Genomic DNA, 23,154 nt, shown 5'->3' on the forward strand with positions numbered 1-23,154 from the left:
TTGGTGGATTAACCAGGTCTGAGATTACTTGCAAAAAGGAAAAGCATTTTCAAGGTTGCAGAAATTATAAGCAGGTTCCTTCGATTCTGCTATTCACAGCAGGCAGCAGTAAAGAGCTGTTTACTGGAAGACAGGGACTGCCTGAAAAACCTCATTCTATTTTTAAAACTCTACTCATACATTTTCATCTCATCATTTAAATGTTGAGATGATATAAGGCAATGCATCTTATTTAAAAAAAAAAAAAAAAAAAAGAAGGGAGCACAGAAGCAAAATTATCTATTGCCATGTTAGATGTAAGATAGTCTTTGTCTAATAATACATTAACTTCTGATAATATACTAAATCAAATTCATATTTAGATTTAAACAAAAATCTTCAGGCTAGGCAACTAATGATGTATGAATGTATACTATTGTTACCAAATTAGAAGCTATACATACTCATACAATGTTTTATTTAAAGACTTTTTAAATAAAAAGACACATGACTGACTTTATGGATTTTTAGCTTGTTCTCCATGAATTTTAGTCACTTAACCATGAAGTGATTAAGGACCCCTTCAGATTTAACCTGCACCCCACCAGAAAATGTTATCCGGGCAAATATGCAATGTACAAAAATAAACATACTTTTAAATCTACTTTGAAGAAAAAATTAGAACTATAGAAGAAACAACTTCTATAAACTGAAAATGAATGCCTGCTCTCTAAATGTATGGGCTCTCACTAACCAGGAAGGTGAAAGTATCTGTTTGGCTGGACAAGATGCATCATGAGCTGGTGGACCTTGAAAGATTCTCCCTGTTACCAAGAGAATCTGTTGTACTGCAGCAGCAGAGGAGGGATGTCATCACTACTGCAGGAAATGCTGCACATGCAGACACCACTAATGGCTCTAGTGCCCCAGGTTAACAAACTTACTGCCCAGCCAAGCTGTCACTTGCACCTTGATGAACAAAGATACCTTGCATTTTGAGCACGAGAGGTCACCCCTCTAACACTGTTAGAATGTGTGTATGAACAAACTTCAGAAAATTACAGTGTTTCAAATAGGTTTCTTACCTGCCAAATTTGATAGGGCCCTTTCATCGGAAGATGGTTGTTCCTTTCTCAGCGATCGACCTAGCAAGCATTCTTGGGCTGTGAAGAGTCCAGGACTATCGGTGACCTTTTTACGTCCATTACCTGTAGAACTGGTGACCCTGCAGCTTCCTATTGCACTTGTAAACAGGTTTGTGTGTTCATCACTGCTGACTGGCTCAGAGCTGGGGGTAAATCCTCCTAAGGACAAACCTGGGCTGTTTTCAGAACAATCTATTTGTAGCGGTGTTTGCAATCCCAATGCTAGTGAACTTGACTCAGAAGACTCTCTCCTGACCCACTGTTCATCTTTGCCTAGCAAGCCCTTCGCAGGTGACAGATGAGGGCAAGCCATGTGACATCTACGTGTTTCTTTGTGTTTGTACCTTTCACTTACACCCTCCTTTGCAAACCTGTAACGTTTTAGAGACTCAAGAACAGTTCTTGATGAGTTGTTGGCAGTCAGGCTATCCATGGAGACCTGGGGCGGTTCTGAAGACCGGTGCTCTCTGTGCTTATGGCGGTGTCTGTGTTTATGTTCCACCATCCAGCCATAGGCCACTTCTGGAGGAACACTGGGGTAGGTGCTCATTGAGAGGAGTGGAGTCCTGCTTGTGGTGAGGAAGGCCTCCTGACGCAGCAGCTTATGCTTCTTCTTGTGGTATTTGGCAGGATTGAGAAGTAAATGACCAGTGTGCATGTAAGAGGGGGGCGGCAGTGGGGTAGTAAAAGAAGGAGATGGAGGAGGTGGATACAGAGTAGGTGGGTACCGTCCATAATAGCTGAGCCCTATAGGAGCAGCAGCAAGGGGAGAAGGAGAATAAGGCATGCCATAGGATGGATAGAAGCCGGTACTGGAAAGAGGAAAGCTAAGACTATGCATAAATGGCATTTCTGTCATAGTCTCCCGCATTTTGGGAGGTCTGCCTCTCTTCTTCTTTAAGTCAGGTTTTCGAATGTAGTGCAAAGGATCTAAGGGGAACGTGGGATGAGTATAGAAACTATTGAAATTTATTCTGAAAATAGTAGGCAACAAATCCCGGGGGATAAAATGGCGATTCCTGTGGGTTATCCGGATCTCGCTCAGACGACTGATTAGTTCCTCCAGCTCAGCCAGGAAATCTGGGTCCTGCCTGCTTCGTAGTTGCGGATACTTCTTTTTTCGTTTCCTTTTCTGACGCTTCATTTTATCGTAACTGAGGTAATCGTGATTTCTGCGCTTACACTTGTGTTTGTGCTTTTCCTTCAGGCTGCTCAGAACGGCTGAAGTTTCGGGAGGGAGGAGAGAAACGTGTTCAAAGGAGTGCCTTCTCTTCTTCTGCCCACAAAATTTTTCAGCTCGATCCGACGTGCTATTATTATCAGTGCCTATTCCACTGTCACTGGGAATGGTCTCATCACTATGGGACTCGCTTATTGGTGAAGGAGTTGCTTCCTTTAGCGATGTCAGCTCACTCAGGTGAGAGGGAGAGTTCGGCAGCAAAGTAGGAGGAGACAAGCGTCTTCTCCCTTTTGAAGCCTTTCTCATAGCAAGCGTCTGAACCATAGTGCCCTGTCTGGAGTGTATGTGTAAATATGGCACTGAGCTGGGTTCAATGAATCCTGCATCACTGCTGACAGGACTCTGGCCCCCACTTGTGCCCGAGGACTGAGAACAGATTGGAGAAGGAAGAACCTCAGAACTATTTGCTGTCGAGGGCAGTATAGGGTGAAGCGCTTGCTCAAGTGCAGTCTCAGTTGTTTGCTGGGTAGATTTCTCTAGCACACCATGACTACTGGAGCTGCTAGTTAAAATACTATCTAAGACAGCCTTGGGCTTTCTGCCTCTTCTCTTTCCTATGTAAATGGTTCCTTTCTTGCTGACATTTATCTGCTGACCTAATTTAGAACCAAATGTGGCAGCCAGGGTTGAGACGGTGTTGTGCAGTTTTGATTGCACTTTCCCTCTGTTGCTCTGTTCCACTGCACTGGACAGAATCTGACTCAGAAGCTTCTTCCTCTTTAAAGTCTTCATTTTATTGATTTTGCGGATAATGGTTTTCATCAATTGTCCATTGCTTCTCTTTGCAGATTTTTTGTGGGGTTCAGAGCTTAGACCAGTAATGCCACAGCTACTGACTTTTGGAGTTTCCTCTGTACATCTAGAAAGCTCCTTTCCCTCCAAAAGATCCTCACTTCTATGTCGCTCACCTTCAGACTGCATCTCGTTCACATGATCTGTAACATAAGTTGCTACAGACAGGATGGGAGGCTTCATTTTCATCTGTGATTTTATTTGTCTTTTTGGCCTCCCTCTCTTTTTGGGGAAGTGTTGACCTGTTATGCTTCCTTGAAGGGAGGGAATTTCTACTTCTGGCTGAAGAACAGGGGGCTCCTGTTCTTCTTTTGATTGTACTGAAAAGACTTTGGATGCTGGGATTTTTAGAGTCCTCTTTGGAGGACCTTCCAGTTGAGGCATTTCCTTACTTCTAGGCCTCCCCCTTTTAGGCTTATAAGCTACCAAAATGTCACCTGAACTGTACATATTAACAGACTGTGTTTGTATACCATAGGGTTTATGAAACTGTTTATCAGTTTGACTGAACAAAGGTAGAGTTTGCCCAGTACTAGATTTGCTCAGTTTTGGCAATCGAGATTTGACAACTTCATGGTCCACAAAAGATGACCGGTCCAGGTTTTTTATTAGCTTAGTCTGCTCAGGATTACTGTTTGACAGTGTACTGCATGAAATGCTTTTTAAAAGCTCTGGACTTTCTGGTTCTGATCCCTTTGTAGGATGACTTACACTTTTAGCTACCACTTTAGTCCACCTTGGCTTCCTTCCTTTTCTCTTTTTTAAGGGTTTTGATTGCGGACTAGTGCTCAAATTCCTAACTCCTTGGCATTTTTTCTCTACTGCAACGACTGAACCGATCTTTAGCAACTGCTTGTTACGCAGCAAATTTGCAAAGCTAACAATGGAGGTGTTAGATGGTACACGACTGCTGGCTTCAACTGCAATGCTTCTTTTTCCAATGGTAGTGTGTGATCCTGCAGATGAAGGTGTTCTTGTCGTATCAAAATGAGCTGCCTTTGAATCTTTTAAATTTTTACTGACTCCTAAAGTGTCAATGCTCAAACTGTGACTCAATGATCTGTGGCACAGGTTGAATGTTGAATTGTCTGAAGTGAAGTGGTTCTTTCCAGTATGATCAGTGACACCTTCTGAGAGCTCTGCTGCAGGACTTGTAAGCAAAGAATTGGAAGTAGTGTGAGGGGAACTCACAGAGGGAGTCCTGTTTAAGGTTGTAACAGATGCTGCTGATGAAGGTGATGGAAGGTTTCCTCCTTCCACGGCACTGAAGGGGGACTTTACTGTCAATGCATCAGAGGCTCCACCAGTCCTGAAATCTGGTGAAGTGCAATACACTGGAGATTGCTTATCTGGCATGGATGAGTCAGAAACTGGCTTTTCCATAAATGAATATGGGTCTTGCTGAATGGATGTCCCTTCACTAAACACCTCTCTGTCCGTGCTGGAAACCTCTTTTCGAACAGAAAATTTTTCTAAGACACTATCTTTATTTTGTTGCCCAACATTTTTCTCAGGTATTTTATTGTTCAGATTCTCTTGCAAAACGTCTGTGCTTTCAGATTTTCCAAGACTACTACTGCTATGACCTGTACTGGAAAGAGGCTTGACATGCTCAGAGGCTGGAGAGAGACAGTCAGTTTTTGGATTCCCTGGGTCCTTGGAAACCAAACTGGAAGAGATACCAGTCGCTTGCTTCTTCATTTTATTCTTGGAAGACTTTGAAGGGGGGCAGGTTGCAATTAGCTGAGCCAGTTTTTCTGTCACACTGTTTGCCCCACTGACTGGAGATCTGTCCTTTGAGTCAGGTTCATGGCAACCAGTAAGGCTACAAGGACTCGAAATGACATGTTCTGTGATTTCGGAGCACAAAGGAGAAAGGGTCTTTGACATGGAATTCTTCTCTCCTTCTGAATGAAAACATGAGCTTTCCTTGGTGTGACCTTCAACAGCTGTGCCCTCTCCTGCCTTCCTGTACAGCTCTGAAGGATCCTAAAAAAGAATAATAAAAAAAAAAAAAAAGACAGTGCTTTAGGAATTGAAGAACAAAATGCTTTTCTGTCTCCTATTTTTTTTTTTACTTTTAGTGACCACCAATTGCAAAAATAATAATTCATAAAGTAATACAACAGGGTGCTTTTAATTCTGTCTACATCTATATGTCATTTAGTGGGAAACATTTAAACAATGATATAACTGCTGCCTGCCAGACCCCTCTAAGGGAGCTTGAGTTATGTTTATTTCTAATGAAAGATAGCCCTCACTTGCACTCAGATGGCAGAACAAGACTGCAGATAGTTATAGCAGAAAAAAAAGAAACTGAAAATGCTGCTACAACAGGAGTCACACTTTAAAGCAAGTAGGTGCCATTAGTACAAGTAAAGGTAATGAGCAGAAAGGGTCACATTCTAGATAACCTTGTCATGTATCAAAAATAATCTTCGGAGGAGGAATAGCCTAGTGGTTAGAGCAGTGGACTATGAACCAGGAGACCAGGGTTCAAGTCCTGCTGTCGCTCCTTGTGACCTTGGGCAAATCACTTTACCCTCCATTGCCTCAGGTACAAAAACTTAGATTGTAAGCCCTCTGGGGATAGAGAAATACCTACAGTACCTGAATGTGAACCGGTGTGATATCTTGATTGAGATCGAATGTCGGTATATAAAAATAAATAAATAAATAACCTCTGCTCCATCTGAATGCACTAGCATCAATGGCTGTAAAAATCGATATATGTATTAAGGCATGTATAGTGTGGAACAATGTAGGTGCCTGACTATGTGTCATTTTTCAAGTTATGTGATAAACTGAAAAAACACCAAAGAACAAGAGGAGCAGTAGAGGGCCTGAGCTGTGAGGCTGGCAGGATTAATCAGGTCTTGCCCACCAAAGAGAAAGATATGTCACTTCTCCTTCTTACAGTGCAACCCCCTTCATAACAGCTCCCACACAAACTCACTGCACTGCAGTGCCCAACTCACCTGGCCTGCAACCTACCACTTCCTATATGGCTCTTCTCCCCCAGTTGTGCCCAACACATAGGTCCAAAGCTGTGGCCCTCATGACAGACCCAACATGACAGGCATCTGTTTCCATGGCCAACTCTCACTGCTTGCCAATAGAACAACTGATGTGGCCTGCAACTCCAGCCAAGTCTCTGGCTCGCTTAAGATTTAAATGGCATCCCTGGCTATTTATTAGAGATATGCAGCCAAAAAAATTATTTAATTTTCATTTCAGGATTTTTCCCTCATTTTCATTATTCTTGTTGAGTTTCTTTTTAGTGCTAATTATTCGAAATGAAAGAAAAAAAATGAATGCACAGGCCTACTACTTACACACACACACACAAAACAAAATTTATGAACAAGTTACCGGCTATACTTCCCTGTCTGAAAGCTGAATGCAAAGAAAGCTTTAAGAAATTTTGTGCACTTTATGGAGTAACTTTCCAATCTTGTATTAGTTGAATGAGTGTCCACTGGCAAATTAAAAAAAATCAAAACTGTTAGAGTCACTAGTACATAAATGTGTTCCTCCGAAGGAAACTGGTGAAAGTGCACAACTGAGAGATGAGAAAGGATATGAGAGAAAGGATTGATATGTGGCTCCTGCTGCTTAGTAGACTTAGTGCAAAGATTTTTAGCGGGGATTACAAGACAGTGATCAGACATCCATACACCATATTTCTACCACACAGCATTCATATGAAACAGCGAGAGCAAAAAAGGCATGGGAGATACTTAACCAAGTTTGCTCTATTTTCTGTTCAAAGGTCAAACAGATTCCTTGATACTTTTTCATGCATTTTGGCAAGCACTGTTTCAGAAGTTCACCCATACATAGAAATGTACACTCTATTTAAACTACAAAAAAACCTCACTGGGGAAACAGAAAAGTACTAAAACTGATTGAAGCATATTTCACAAACACCAGACACTAGTAACTGCTGCTCCTCAGGGAGCAGGGGAGTACAGTTTGAATGAAAATTTAAAAAAAAAAAATGCAAAAACTAAATCCCTCTATTTTTATAAGGCCAGTAGTACCACGTATCAAGTATACTTCTAGAAGGATTCAAATGATTGTTTTCGTATAGACTTGTAATATTTCAGTAACTCAAAGTCTGCAAAAGATCATTTGTTGGCAAACAGGTTTGTTGCAGGACCTGAGATGGGGAGGGGTGACAAACAAACCAAGAAGAAATAAAAAAGACAAAGGGTTGAGTTTATTTAAGCAAGGTAAAAGATTCTTGTGAAAATCTTTCAAGACACTTTTTAAACACAAAACTAATCTCTCATGACTACAGATGGAAAGATTTACAGACACCAAAGCTGGAAGCAGCATACAAGTTAATCTCTGGTAGTTTTTGAAATGTAAGCCTCCCCCTGCATAGTACTGAAAAAGGGCAAGCTTAGACCATGACCCAGAGGTACAGCTCTCCCAAACATTTATCAAGGGCTCATTCCGTAGATGGATTTGAATTAGATTAGGCAGGTGAGCAGTAATCTTAATAAAAGATGCTCTTACTAAGTTCAGCCATTTCAGTCCATGGAAAGGGCATCTGATGAATGCATACAGATGGTCAAACAGACACAATAATGGCTATAGGTACTTTCCACCTATAAAATGTGCAAAAAAAAAACCAAAAGAAAAGAAAGTTTCCTCTGGAACTTCAGGAGCCCTCTTTTTGGGATGCATGTGCAGTCCGTGCACATGTATGAATCTGGAACAAAAACCACCTCTAATAGAATTTGCATGTTCTCCTCTGACATATTATTGAGGGACAATTGCATAAATCCACTGCTTCTTCTTGGGATGGGCAACTTGGAATCTATCTACCCCTTGGAATCCTGCCATCAAGCCCAGGATGCTGGGCTTGATGGACCCTTGGTCTGACCCAGTATGGCAAGCCTTATGTTATGTCCTAAAAATCTAAAGCAGCCAAAGATGGAGGCATTCTTTATACCCAGTTCTACAATCAAAGATTTTTTGTTTTTCTCAATCTACTACATGCCAAAATAAAACAAAGTCTCTCTCTCAGAGCCCATTGCTCACTCTATGCCACCATCTCCCTCAAAGCCTGCTGACTGCATACTGTTGGATGTCACTGAAGAGTAGGGCGCTCAGTCAGTCTGTGGATGGTTGGCATTGCATACATGTCTTGATTAGATTATAAATTCTACTGAGCAGGATTAATCTCATGGTTTCTTTTGCACATAAGAACATAAGAAAGCAAATGTTGCCTACCTGATGTAACAGGTGTTCTCACAGGACAGCAGGATGTTAGTCCTCACAAATGGATGACATCGAGGATGGAGCCCAACCACGGAAAACTTCTGTCAAAGTTTCAGGAACTTTGACTGGCCCCTACTGGGCATGCCCAGCACGGCACTAACCCTGCAGCCAGCAGGGGTCTCCCTTCAGTCTTGTTTCAAAGCTACAGGCAGTGCCGAAAAATAAAATAAAAACGAACCCAACACCGCGGGGTGGCGGGCGGGTTTCGTGAGGACTAACATCCTGCTGTCCTGTGAGAACACCTGTTACATCAGGTAAGCAACATTTGCTTTCTCACAGGACAAGCAGGATGGTTGTCCTCACAAATGGGTGAGTACCGAGCTGAGGATGTCCTAACATGCACCAAATGTACCCAACGGCGTGCAACAGGCACAACAACTGGGGTGGAATTTGGGAGAGGGCATCCGCACCCTACCGGGAAGGTGGAAGGGTGTTGATACATCATGTTGGAAAAAGGTTACGCAAGACAGATTGGCCGAAGATGGAATCCTGTCTTCCAGCTTTGTCCAAACAATAGTGGGCTGCAAATGTATGGAGGGAACTCCAGGTTGCAGCCTTGCAGATGTCAGGAAGCGGCACCGATCGAAGGTGTGCTACTGAAGTCGCCATGGCCCTCACAGAGTGTGCTTTAACACGGTCTTGAAAAGGAATGCCAGCTTGCTGATAGCAGAAGGAGATGCAATCCGCCAACCAGGAGGAAAGAGCCTGCTTACCCACAGGCTGCCCTAACTTGTTAGGATGGAAAGAGACGAATAATTGAGTGCTCTTCCTGTGGGCAACTGTACGGTCTAGATAAAAAGCTAGAGCCCATTTACAGTCTAGGGTATGCAGAGTCTGTTCCCCGGAGTTGGAGTGTGGCCTGGGAAAGAAGATAGGTAGTATGATGGATTGATTAATATGAAACTCCAAAACTACCTTAGGTAAAAATTTAGGGTGAGTGCGGAGTACCGCCCGGTCCTGCAGGAGTTTAGTGTAAGGCGGATAGGTAACTAGGGCCTGTAATTCACTAACCCTGCGAGCTGAAGTGATAGCCAAAAGGAACAACACTTTCCATGTGAGATATTTTAAGTCACAGGAGTAAAGGGGTTCGAAAGGTGGTTTCATAAGGCGACCAAGAACCAGGTTAAGGTCCCAAGATGGGGCCGGAGGACGTAAAGGTGGCTTCAAATGGAGCAATCCTTTAAGAAACCGTGTTACAAGGGGTTGTACTGAAATAGGGACACCCCCGATACCTTTATGGAAGGCGGCTACCGCACTGACATGCATTCTAATGGAAGAGGTCTTTAGACCTGATTCTGATAGATGCCAGAGATAGTCCAGGAATTTAGAGATTGGACAGGAAAGGGGATCAAGGGACTGAGAAGTGCACCATGATGTATACCTTTTCCATTTGTAGGAATAAGATTTTCTTGTGGAAGGCTTTCGTGAAGCGATCAGGACACGAGAAACTGAATCTGAAAGGTTAAATGGCTGAAGGACTAACCTTTCAACATCCATGCCGTCAGGGACAAGGCTTGGAGGTTGGGATGGAGGAGGCATCCGTCGTTTTGAGTGATCAGATGCGGGTCCTTTCCCAGAGGAATGTGCCTGCGGATGGAGAGATCCTGGAGTATGGGAAACCACACTTGGCGTGACCAGTGTGGTGCTATCAGGATCATAGTTCCCCTGTCCTGACGCAGCTTCACGAGAGTCTTCGACAGAAGAGGAAGTGGAGGGAATGCATAGAGCAGACCAGTTGTCCACGTGAGGGAGAATGCATCCCTCGGCCGAGAGTGCTGGCTCCGAATGAGAGAGCAGTAATTGTCTACTTTGTGGTTCTGAGGGGACGCAAAGAGGTCTATGTGGGGATAACCCCATTTGTGAAATAGAGAGGTCGCTACCAAGGGATTGAGTGACCACTCGTGTGGTTGGAAGACACAGCTCAGCTGGTCTGCCAATACATTGTCTACTCCCGGCAGGTAGGTGGCCCTGAGGTACATGGAGTGGGAGAGGGCTTCTGCCCAAATCTGCGCAGCTTCCTGACACAGAAGGAAGGAGCCTGTGCCTCCCTGCTTGTTTATGTATCACATGGCCACCTGGTTGTCCGTCTGAATTAAGATTGCATGGTTCGATAGGCAATCCTGAAAAGTTCTGAGAGCATAGCGAATTGCTCGCAGCTCCAGGAAATTTATCTGGTGTTTGGCTTCCTCTAGTGACCAGAACCCTTGAGTTTGTAGATTGTTTACATGGGCTCCCCAACCGATGTTGGAAGCGTCGGTGGTGAGGATTACCTAAGGGTCTGGTGGAAGAAAAGGCAAGCCCTGTAGGAGGTTGAATTGTCTCTTGCCTGGTGGACAAATCAGACGGAGTGCATCGGTGATGCGAACAATGGAGGACAGAGGCTGAAGAGCTTGGGTCCATTGCAATCTCAGAGTCCATTGCGTGACTCTCATGGCCAGACGGGCCATGGGAGTCACATAAACTGAGGAGGCCATGTGTCCCAGTAGAATGAGGAAGTGGCGAGCTGTAGCTGTAGGTTGAGACTGCAGCTGGCGAGCTAGGGACACAAGGGTTTGAACCCGTGGATGAGGAAGGAAGGCTTTTGCCTGTAAGGTGTCCAAGTCTGCCCCAATGAAGGATAAGGTCTGAGATGGGACTAAGTAGGATTTCTCGTAATTGACAAGAAACCCTAGAGAAAGCAGAGTTTGAATTGTTAGGGTCAGGGAGGACCGACCAATTTGCTGGGTTGGGGCCCTGATTAGCCAATCGTCCAGGTAGGGGTAGACATGGACACCTTCCTTCCTGAGAGAAGCTGCAACCATCACAAGGCATTTGGTGAAAACTCGTGGTGCGGATGCCAGGCCGAAAGGGAGCACTCGGTATTGGTAGTGATTTCGGCCTACTAAAAAACGGAGGTATTTGCGATGAGACTGAGCTATCGCAATGTGAGTATAGGCATCTTTTAGGTCTAGAGAGCATAGCCAGTCCCCTCTTTGCAGCAGAGGGAGAAGCGAGCCCAGGGTTACCATCTTGAACTTCTCTTTGTGAAGGTACTTGTTGAGGGCTCGTAAGTCCAGGATTGGTCGAAGTCCTCCTGACTTTTTTGGGATCAGAAAGTACCTGGAGTAGAACCCTAGTCCTTGTTGTGAGGGAGGAACGGGTTCTATAGCATTTGACTGGAGGAGAAGGGAAACCTCCTGCTCTAGAATAATAGAGTGATCGGTGAGTCTCCACGCCTGCAGGGGGGGGGGAGTCCGAAGGGAGAGTCAGGAAGTTGAAGTGGTAACCCAGTGCAATTATTGCTATTACCCATTGATCTGTGGTGATATGCTGCCATTTTTCTAGAAAGTGGCTTAACCGACCTCCTACTGGTATAGTTGGAAGAGGGATTTGGCATCTGCTCTCTAATTGAAAGTCAAAAACCCGATGCAGGGCCAGGTTGTGGAGCTGTTGCGGGTTTTTGTTTTCGAGACTGACGAGGCTGAGTTTTATGGTAAGGCCTCGCAGGCCTAGACTTGGCTAGTGGGGGATAATACTTCTGTGGACGGAAGAATGACTTTTTTTGAGTCCTTCTTAAATGGTTGTTTAGAAGGCAAGTCAGAAAGAATAGATGAGAGCTGTTTAAGTGTCTCATGATGATCCTTCAGTTCTGCAACAATTTGCTGAATTTGCTCACCAAATAAATTATCTCCTAGACAGGGCAAATCAGAGAGCCTGTCCTGAACTTCCGGGCGAAGGTCAGACGACTTAAGCCAAGCCCAGCGTCTGGCAGAGATGGCCGTAGCAGAAAGTCTAGTGGAAGCATCAAAGATGTCATAAGCTGTTCTTATTTCATGCTTCCCAGCTTCAAACCCTTTATTTAGTAGGGACTGAAGCTGTGGCTGGAACTGCTCTGGTAAGGCATCTGAATACTCCTGCATCTGTTTCAGGATGACCCTATTGTATTGGGTCATATACAATTGATAAGAAGCTATTCTGGAAATTAGCATAGCTCCTTGGTATACTTTCCTACCTATACTATCTAGGAATTTATTTTCCTTAGTAGGAGGTATGGAAGAATGTGGCTTTAATCTTTTAGCTTTCTTTTGAGCTGATTCTACCACAACAGAGTGATGATCTAATTGTGGTTTCTGAAAGCCAGGTGCTGACTGTACAAGATAAGTAGAGTCAGCTTTTTTGTTCACTGGAGCAACAGAACCAGGAGATTCCCAATTCTTTTTTAGAAGGTCCAGAAAAACCTGATGAATTGGAATAGAGGTGATGACTTTAGGGGCATCCAAAAATTGGAGCAACTCCATCATCTGGTGCCTGTCATCTTGTTCTGATTGAAGCTGAAAAGGGACCAACTCCAACATGTCCTTCACAAAATTTATGAAAGAGAGGTCCTCAGGGGGAGAACGCTTTCTACTCTCCGCAGGAGAGGGTGGTGAAGGCAAATCATCGGTGTCAGTAGAGGTATCATCACCCCAGGTGTCATAAGGATCAGGCTGCTGACCTGTAGGACCATGAGGGGGCTGTATACCTGAAGGCCCCGGTTGAGGCTCCGAGAGATTCAAAGGAATTACCGGGGGCATCGAGAATTTCCTCGATGGAATCGGTGCCGGCATTGGTGCCGGTGTCGGCATCGAAGGAATCGGTGCCGTCATCGAAAATCTCGGTGGAGCTGATGTGCGTATCGCCCCCGAGGAATGTATCGGCGGCGAGGGACGACAAGGCACCGATGGAACTACCCCCGAAGGGGGAATTCGGTACGGTGTTTCTCCACCTGATGAGAAGGCTGTCGGTGACCCGGGTGTTGCCGGTGGAAGGGCATTCATAAGCGCTTCCATCCGAGCAAGCAGCGGTGCCAGTGCTGCTGGAATCGGGTCGGTGACCGGTTCCACTCTCGGTGCCGGGGTTGGTGCCGAAGGAGTCTGGAACCGTAGCATCGCCTTATCGATTGCCTCCTGGACCAGCCGGTCCAGTTCTACCCGGAGACCTGGGGTAATAAGACCCGGCTCTACGGGAGAGGGAGGCTGAGGCTGAGCCGGAGGAACCACCGTCACCGGTGGAATCGCGGCTCCCAAACCCCGGAGGGGTGAGGGTTGCCTCTGTGTCTGCGAGACAGGAGTGGACGGTGCCACTTCTGGTCGAGACTTCTTCGACGGAGGCTCGGACAGCACGGAGGTCGATGACTTCGACTCCTCGACGATCCGAGACTTATGACGTCGATGGCGATGTTTGTCCTTCCGATCCCCTCGATCTTCGGGGGAAGGGACAGGCGTCGATGGCCGTGAAGACATCAATGGCGGACGGTCACCGGGAGGCTGTCGATGACGTTGATGCAATCGATGGCGTCGGAGTATGAGCATGGAAAAGGAGTCCCATCTTCTCCATTCTAGCTTTGTGACCTTTTGGTGTCATTAAGGCACATTTGGTGCAAGTCAGGACATCATGCTCACTCCCTAAACACAAAACACAGACTCTATGTGGGTCTGTGATGGACATAGTACGCGTACAGTCCGGGCACCGACGGAACCCCGACGCCATGGCCATAGGCCAAAAATTTAGCCGCGGGACGGTCGACTGCCAACAGGCCTCGAGGGCCAAATTCGACGGTAGTCGACAAAAACGACGGCAAAAAACTTACTGAAGTACGCGGAGTAAAAATTGAAGAAGGGAGACCCGAGGGGCAATTTTTTCTTCAAGAATATAGTTGAAGAGATTCCTTCAACTTTAGATTGAAAGGAATCTTTCAATCTTTTAGATTGAAATCTTTCAATCTTTTAGATTGAAAGGAATCTTAGATTTCAATTTTAGATTCCTTCAACTTCAATTTTTTCTTCAAGAATAAAGAATAAAGTTGAAGAGATTCCCTCTCAGCTCCGTTATTGTATTATATGCTCTATGGTTTTGGTGTTGGTTCGTAAATGATTTTTAGTCACTTCAAATTCATTCTTGTATGTTAAACATTCTACTAAGTGTTTGTTTACGGTCTGTACAGCTAGTTTTCCGTCAATCCTGTTATTTGTAATTAATACTAATTAAAACTGTTATTTGTAAAGCCTGTTGCTAATTTATTGTTAATTGTAAACCGCGGTAATGTATATTCTTACGTACTGCGGTATATAAAAATCTCTAAATAAATAAATAAATAAAATTCCTGTCAGGAATGTGGTAAGAGCTCCTTAACCGCGTGGCAACTGCTACGCGGAAAAAAGAAGACTGAAGGGAGACCCCTGCTGGCTGCAGGGTTAGTGCCGTGCTGGGCATGCCCAGTAGGGGCCAGTCAAAGTTCCTGAAACTTTGACAGAAGTTTTACGTGGTTGGGCTCCATCCTCGATGTCACCCATTTGTGAGGACAACCATCCTGCTTGTCCTGTGAGAATATGCCATACTGGGTCAGCATCCTGTTTCCAACAGTGGCCAATCCAGGCCATAAGAACCTGGCAAGTACCCAAAAGCTAAGTCTATTCCATGTTACCATTGCTAATGGCAGTGGCTATTCTCTAAGTGAACTTAATAGCAGGTAATGGACTTCTCCTCCAAGAACTTATCCAATCCTTTTTTAAACACAGCTTTACTAACTGCACTAACCACATCCTCTGGCAACAAATTCCAGAGTTTAATTGTGCATTGAGTAAAAAAGAACTTTCTCCGATTAGTTTTAAATGTGCCCATGCTAACTTCATGGAGTGCCCCCTAGTCTTTCTACTATCTGAAAGAGTAAATAACCGATTCACATCTACCCGTTCTAGACCTCTCATAATTTTAAACATCTCTAACATATCCCCCCTCAGCCATCTCTTCTCCAAGCTGAAAAGTCCTAACCTCTTTAGTCTTTCCTCATAGGGGAGCTGTTCCATTCCCCTTATCATTTTGGTAGCCCTTCTCTGTATCTTCTCCATCGCAATTATATCTTTTTTGAGATGCGGCAATCAGAATTGTACACAGTATTCAAGGTGCGATCTCACCATGGAGCGATACAGAGGCATTATGACATTTTCCGTTTTATTCACCATTCCCTTTCTAATAATTCTGAACATTGTTTGCTTTTTTATTTATTTATTTTATTTATTTAGGAGTTTTTATATAACGTCATTAAGTTATTCACCATCATAACGGTTTACAATAGGGCACCTGTATCAAAAAAATATGGGTCGTACATTACATAGGGGGTGCCATTAGTTTTCGGTAACAGAAAGGCATTTAATTGGGGGATTGAGTGTTTCATGGTAATATGTCCTGATGGTTGACTACAGTTAAAATAGGTTGAACTAGTTCAGTAAGGAGCATTAAATTAGGCATTCGGTGTTTTATGCCGCATATCCTTGATTAATTGCCTGCATCAATTTTCTTTCTTGAAGGCTTGTATAAAAAGCCAGGTTTTGAGATGTGTTTTGAAATGTTTATGATTGCTCTGGAGTCTAAGGTCCAGGGGCATGGAGTTCCATAATATGGGACCGGCTAGAGACAATGCTCGGTCCCTCACTTGGGTAAGTCTTGCAGTTTTCACAGAAGGAATGGGAAGGAGTGCTCTGTTTGCTGACCTTAAATTTCTGTGTGGGACATGTACTCTAAGTGCTGTGTTCAGCCATTCTGTTTTATCGTCGTGGATAAGTTTGTGTACTAAGCACAGTACTTTGAACTGTATTCTTTGTTCTATGGGAAGCCAATGTAGGGTGGCAAGTGTATCTGTTATGTGGTCTCTTTTGTTTTTTCCAGTGAGGATTCTAGCTGCAGCATTTTGTAAAATCTGTAGAGGTCTTACTGTAGTGTTGGGTAGGCCTAGTAGCAGGGCATTGCAATAGTCTGTGCTGGCGAAAATCAGGGATTGGAGTACAGTACGAAAGTTTGGTAAGGATAATAATGGCTTCAGTTTTCTGAGTATCATGAGTGCATAACCTTCCCTAACCTTTAACGATATGTGTTGTTTGAGGTTTAGTTCATTGTCAATTATTACTCCGAGATTGCGAACTTTCTTTGCTAAGTCAATTTGTTGGTTATTGAGAAATATTGGAGTTTGTGTGATATTCATGCTTTTCCTTTCTAAGTGTATAAATTTGGTTTTATCAATGTTGATTATTAGCTCCATTTGGTTTAGTAGTTGTTTTATTATGTCCAGATACATCATGGCTAGGCCTATTGTTTTTTCAATAGTTTCATCAATTGGTAGGATTAACTGGATGTCGTCAGCGTAGATGTAGTGTATGATTCCCAGTCCAGCGAGGAGATAGCATAGTGGCAGCAGATGTATGTTAAACAGAGTAGCGGACAGTACTGACCCTTGTGGGACTCCTGTTTTCAAGGTAATCTTTTTGGATAGTGTGTTTTTAATTTGAACTTGAAAAGTTCTGTTATTTAGATATGATCTGAACCATTTGATTGTTTTGTCTTGTAGACCTATTTCTTCAAGTCTTTTGACTGCCGCAGCACACTGAACCGACGATTTCAATGTTTTATCCACTATGACGCCTAGATCTCTTTCTTGGGTTGTAGCACCTAATATGGAATCCAACATTGTGTAATTATAGCATGGGTTATTTTTCCCTATATGCATCACCTTGCACTTATCCACATTAAATTTCATCTGCCATTTGGATGCCCAATTTTCCAGTCTCACAAGGTCTTCCTGCAATTTATCACAATCTGCTTGTGATTTAACTACTCTGAACAATTTTGTGTCATCTGCAAATTTGATTATCTCACTCGTCGTATTTCTTTCCAGATCATTTATAAATATATTGAAAAGTAAGGGTCCCAATACAGATCCCTGAGGCACTCCACTGTCCACTCCCTTCCACTGAGAAAATTGTCCAATTAATCCTACTCTCTGTTTCCTGTCTTTTAGCCAGTTTGCAATCCACGAAAGGACATCGCCACCTATCCCATGACTTTTTACTTTTCCTAGAAGCCTCTCATGAGGAACTTTGTCAAAAGCCTTCTGAAAATCCAAGTATACTATATCTACCGGTTCACCTTTATCCACATGTTTATTAACTCCTTCAAAAAAGTGAAGCAGATTTGTGAGGCAAGACTTGCCTTGGGTAAAGCCATGCTGACTTTGTTCCATTAAATCATGTCTTTCTATATGTTCTATGATTTTGATGTTTAGAACACTTTCCACTATTTTCCCTGGCACTGAAGTCAGGCTAACCGGTCTGTAGTTTCCTGGATCACCCCTGGAGCCCTTTTTAAATATTGGGGTTACATTTGCTATCCTCCAGTCTTCAGGTACAATTGATTATTTTAATGATAGGTTACAAATTTTTACTAATAGGTCTGAAATTTCATTTTTTAGTTCCTTCAGAACTCTGGGGTGTATACCATCCGGTCCAGGTGATTTACTACTCTTCAGTTTGTCAATCAGGCCTACCACATCTTCTAGGTTCACCGTGATTTGATTCAGTCCATCATTACCCATGAAAACCTTCTCCATTACGGGTACCTCCCCAACATCCTCCACAGCGCGGAGTATATTGAGTAGCACTATAAAAGTGATAAGTGACAGAAGTAGGTTCAAGCCATGCGGACAGTGAAGGAGTGGTGATCAGTTCATTAGCCATTATAATGGGTCTGTAGCCAGACAGTCTGCCGGGGCTAGTAACCCCAGCTGGACTGCTGATTACTGCAACAGCGGATAGACTCAACAGGCAAGTCACAGAGCCTGAATAACTCCATGAAACAGACCCTGGGGTCATTTCTCATCTGGTAAGCTCTCTACACAAATTTATAGTTTTTCTATTAACATTTCCAGGATTATTTCTAAACAGGTCTGGAAAATTGAAACTAGGAGCCATGAGCAAAGAAATGGGGTAACTGAGGAGAAGACTGCTGTTCATCTTAGAGAAGAGACAGCTGAGGGGGGATATAACAGAGCTCTATAAAATCATGATTGGAATAGAACAGGTAAATGTGAATTATTTACGCTTTCAAATACAAAAACTAGGGGACAAGCTATGAAGTTAGTAAGTAGCACATTTAAAACAAATCAGAGAAAATTATTTTTTCACTCAATGCACAATTAAGCTCTAGAATTCATTTGCAGAGGATGTGGTAAAGGCAGTTAACGTAGTTAGGTTTAAACAAGGTTTGGACATGTCCATAAACTATTACCTAGTCAGTCTTGGGAACAGCTTATCCCTGGGCGTTAGCAGAAGGGGATCTATCTACAGTTTGGGATCCTGGCAGGTACTTGTAACCTGGATTGGCCACTGTAGAAACAAGATACTGGGCTTGATGGACCCTTGGTCTGACCCAGAATGGCATGTTCTTAAGTAATTTAGCAATATGAGATGGCAAAGGACAACCTGGCACTTCACACTAAAACTGAGTTTCTAGAAAATGCAGTCAGTAAGTGGAACCTGAAGTTCAATAAATTTCCCAAGTTTTCCATGGTGTCTGTACTAGATATGTTAGGGAAAAATACAAAACTGGCAGTTGAAAATGCCATCACAAGCCTCTTATATATAAAGTAAATTATATCAGGAAGTGGACTGGGCCTGATGTGTCTGGAGGTATTCAAGATATTCAGAATTGTTATGGCAGTCTTGATATCACTACAATGTTAGAACTATCACCACAGGAAATAACATCCTGGAAATTCAAACCATGACTAGAAATTCAGAGTTTTCTTCTGATTTTTAATTTTTGGGCAAAAGATTTGCTCCTTTCCAGACATCAACAGAGCTACCTAGAAGAAAAGAAGATTATTTTTGATAAGTGACAAGAAGTTATAGCCTTGGGAACAACTTTTCTTGTAAATGTGTTATTACATTTCAGAATGCCCATTACCTTTTTTTGATCTATCACACATTATGGCTTTTTTGAGATAAGGCCCTAGAGTCTCCTCCCCCTCTGCAGGCCTTATTTTAATAATCTGGGATCATCAGTCCTAGGTCTTTGGGGAGGCATTTACTCTACATTTGGTTTGGTGGTATGCCAATACTTTATGAGACTTATCTCCTATATTCTGAGTAATACTATTTCAGGTCACATTTTCCTCTCTTTGTGGAACAGGACATTGCGGTTTATGGGCTTTGACTGTGTTGTTTTTCCTATTTTACATTTTTTGAAATAATCATTATTTCCTCAAGATTTATGAACGTATAACATTCTATAAATAAAAAAAGATCTATCCAGAATACAAAGGATTTAAATTAGAGTTTTTAAGTAAGAAAATATAAAGCCTTACAAATAATACCTATAAATAAACTTAATATGAACACAATTACTCACAGAAGACACAAACCTTCACTTTCAAAACTTAGTGGAGATTTCATGTTTACAAGTGTTTAGGCAACACAATAAGGAATAAAAAAATCATTTAAGATTAGAAGCACAATGGAGATATCTCTGGGTGACCGGCAATTTGGGGAGGGGGTGGACTTGGGGAAAAAAAACCAAGATGAGAGAAAGTCTCCCTCTACTGGCCAAAAGGGACTGCCACAACCTAGGAGGCAGCAGCAGCAGCACACTTGATTAGGAGTTCTGTGAGAACTTACTAGCATAGGGACACAGCAATAGAAAAAGCTTAGTTTTCACAAAGGAAAACTAATGAAAGAACCCAGACATCTACTGTCTTCAGTACCAGATTTGATATTTTGGCATCAATAGGCAGCCTCGGGGTTGGGGTTTTCTTGTGACACCGGAGTAGGCTCCTGGTTTGGTTAGGTTATTCGGCACCCTAGACCACTGCTTATGTTTAAATCATAACTCGACTGTATTTGCCCCATGAAATCACTTTCCCAGTTCTCAACAGTGAAGCTCATTTATGTGGTTTCTCATTTCTGAAAGATTACCCATATGGATGAGCACAAAACAGATAGATGAGGCTACAGGTTGTGGCTCACTCATAAAATGACACTTAAATCACTGCAAAGTCTATGATGACTGTAGTGTCAGAAACAAGCAGGGCTCCAAAGGACATCAAGGACTCATAACCTCCCTCTCTCTAGTGCAGAGTATTATCCAGTCTAAATCTCTATCCATTAAATGACTGTTAAAGCTGTTAAAATATCACATCATTAACACATTTCCCTGGCCTTCTATGTGAAAAAACTTCTTCTGTAACCTTTCATCATATTACCTGTGGAGTAGTCTGCTTCAGCTTGTTTTCCTACTGAATGATATCAGAGCAGAGACGTTTAGAGGGGTCAAAGATAATTGCATTTCTTTTACGAATACATGCACACCACCTCCCACACAAAGATGATTACTAACAATCAGATCCTTAAAAGAGGAAGGCCTCAGCAATGGCCAGAGTTAAAAGCATCATAAAAAAAAAAAAAAAAGGAGACATGCACTCAGTTGCACAATTTCATATCCCAAGCAAAATGGGACCTCCACATACTGCATCCTAGTCAAACTGAGGCAAAATAACAGGTCAGCTGAGTCAGTTACAGAAACAAAATGAAGGCTGAAAGAGTGGGAATGTGTCCGATAAGCTGTCAATGAACCATCCTAAACAGCCTATTTCAATTTAATTCTGTCTTATTTATTTCTGGATTCCTTCCCTAAAGCAATGTAACTGCATAACACACTTGTGGGTTGCTCCCTTTTCACATAACAGATCATATGTTTTCACAGAGTCAGTTATTTAGGAGAAATGAGTGGCACCTTGTTTTGTCTCAAAGGCTGGAGGGATCATGGCTGCTGTGCTCAGCTGTCTGCTTTGTATACGCAAAGGGGAAAAAAAATCTACAATGGAATGTGAAGCAGAATTTGCATAATGGCGCTGCTGCCATGGAGGAGCTAGGCTTGATGCCAACTGTTCTATCCTTTGCTACTACAAAACACCTACAGCAAAGCAAGCTTTCCTGAGCAAACTGTGGTGATCAAGACTCAGAGCTGCTTCCATCTTTATCAGAACAAGAAGTTTCAGACTTTTTACAGCAACAGGGTATCTAGGTAAGCACTGCTCTTCCAAATCAGCGTTTTACACAATATAAATACATTTTTAAAAAGCTACAAAGCATGCATCGCCCTTTGCTTTGCATTCATTTATCATCCTCCCTGACCTTTTCTACCAAGAACAAGGGAGAAAAGCATAGGGTACATGAAGCTGAGCACAGCACAAATGAATGCCTAATTACTTCATAGTCCATCCAGTTATGTGTGTTTCCATTTTTAACTGTCTGCAAAAGCCAATAGCCAGTAATCAGGATCCCATTTTTCCATTCTATCTCTGACATGGGAACATCTTCCACAAAACCTGTTAGTATTTACTTTCATCAGACAACTCAAAATGCCAGGGGAAAGTCGTCTTGTTGATACACTGTAATACAATATTTTCATTAGTCGTGTCACCGTCAATTAGCTTATTAAAACATTTCTCCCATGTTTTACTTTACTGAGAAAAAAAAAGTGAAAAATGCAACAAGATACTCTTTTTGAATCTCTACTGGATGAAAAGGGAACAGAGAAGCCCTCTCATTCTTGCTGAGGTTATGAGGAACTATTACTCAAACAAGCTCAAAACCAATAAAATGCTACCACTGGGAGCAATTTTCAGCACTCTGAAGGTTGTTGCACACTGCACCAATTCTCAAAGGGAAAATATTTGAAAACGGCCTAGAGAAAAAGTACCCGTGGATTTGCACCTTCCTTATCTCTGGATATTTTATCTCCCTGCAGAACAATGCATGTAGTTTTAAAAATGCATCCCCTAACTTAATCCAGCGCCTCTGAGCCTGCCTCCATTTTCCATGAATGAAATTATGCACATTGTTGGTCCCCTCGATTACTTTTACCCTCATTCAGGGCGGACATTTTCAGACAACCTATGTACCTGGATAAAAGATTTTTTAAAAACTGCACTCCCACCCCACTCCCTCAATTAGTTTAAATATTTATGTCAATTTGGTGACTCAAAATTCAGTTAAGTCTACCTGACAATTCCCCCCACTCTTTGCAAGTGCATATCACAAAAACACACACACAAAGTCCCCCCCGTCCCCCCCTTTCTCCATACTTGATCTGGGGCTCAACAAGTCAAAAGTTCTTGTATCCTTCCCAGCAAAGCTGAAGAGTTGTGTAAACCCAGTTCTCAGAGGATGAGTACGTCCGAAATGTCATGCACTCACGGGAAAGCTCAAAAGGCTGGCCCGATGGCCCAGAGACAGCACTGCCACGCAGCAGTCTGGGGGTTTGATTTTCAGCTACTGCACATGGGGCTGGTAGAAGATGCTGTAGAAGCAGTGCTCACAGTCCTAATGATTACACACCCATGACACCATATGGGTTTGATTCAGTATGAACTCAGAGTGAGCTCTGAATGGAGCCATGGTGTATATGGCTCCCTGCCAAAGAATGTTGCTACAATGATTTTGACTGAACTGGAAGCTCATGTGTGGAACAAAGCAACCTTGTCAAATTACAGAAAAAATAATTATTTTTAGCTTTCTTTCTCATCTTGGGAGCCATATTTTGGAACCATTCACCTGCAGTGGGAAAGGGGCACCTGCCGCATTTCAATGTATCTATTTTGTTTTTATTCTGTATGTAAAATAAGTATTTTTATGTTTGTAATGCTGTTACCCGCTCCGAACATTGGAGGGACAAGATACAAATAATTTTAAATAAATAACTTTAAAGTTGTTCATATGGAACAGTTCTTTGACCAGAGGGTCATTCCATATGAAGTGGACCAGGTATCCATACTCAGCCTCTTCCAAATCAAACAAAAATTTTGCATGGATGTTCTCTATGGTCTCAAACAAAAGCATACTAAGTTTTTCACCTGGATCT

General features: G+C 42.8%; 1 protein-coding gene across 3 annotated transcripts in view; it reads right to left on the reverse strand.

The window, feature by feature from the left end:
• ASH1L (ASH1 like histone lysine methyltransferase) overlaps positions 1 to 23,154 on the reverse strand; it is a 295,195-nt gene that overhangs the window by 174,614 nt on the left and 97,427 nt on the right. For all 3 annotated transcript variants that reach the window (XM_029580354.1, XM_029580355.1, XM_029580353.1), the window contains exon 3: positions 1,065 to 5,145. In XM_029580354.1, coding sequence (XP_029436214.1) covers positions 1,065 to 5,145 — 4,081 coding nt within the window. The remainder of the gene's footprint in view (positions 1 to 1,064; positions 5,146 to 23,154) is intronic.

The sequence above is a fragment of the Rhinatrema bivittatum genome, chromosome 16 (genome assembly GCF_901001135.1).
Source record: "Rhinatrema bivittatum chromosome 16, aRhiBiv1.1, whole genome shotgun sequence".
NCBI lineage: Eukaryota > Metazoa > Chordata > Amphibia > Gymnophiona > Rhinatrematidae > Rhinatrema > Rhinatrema bivittatum.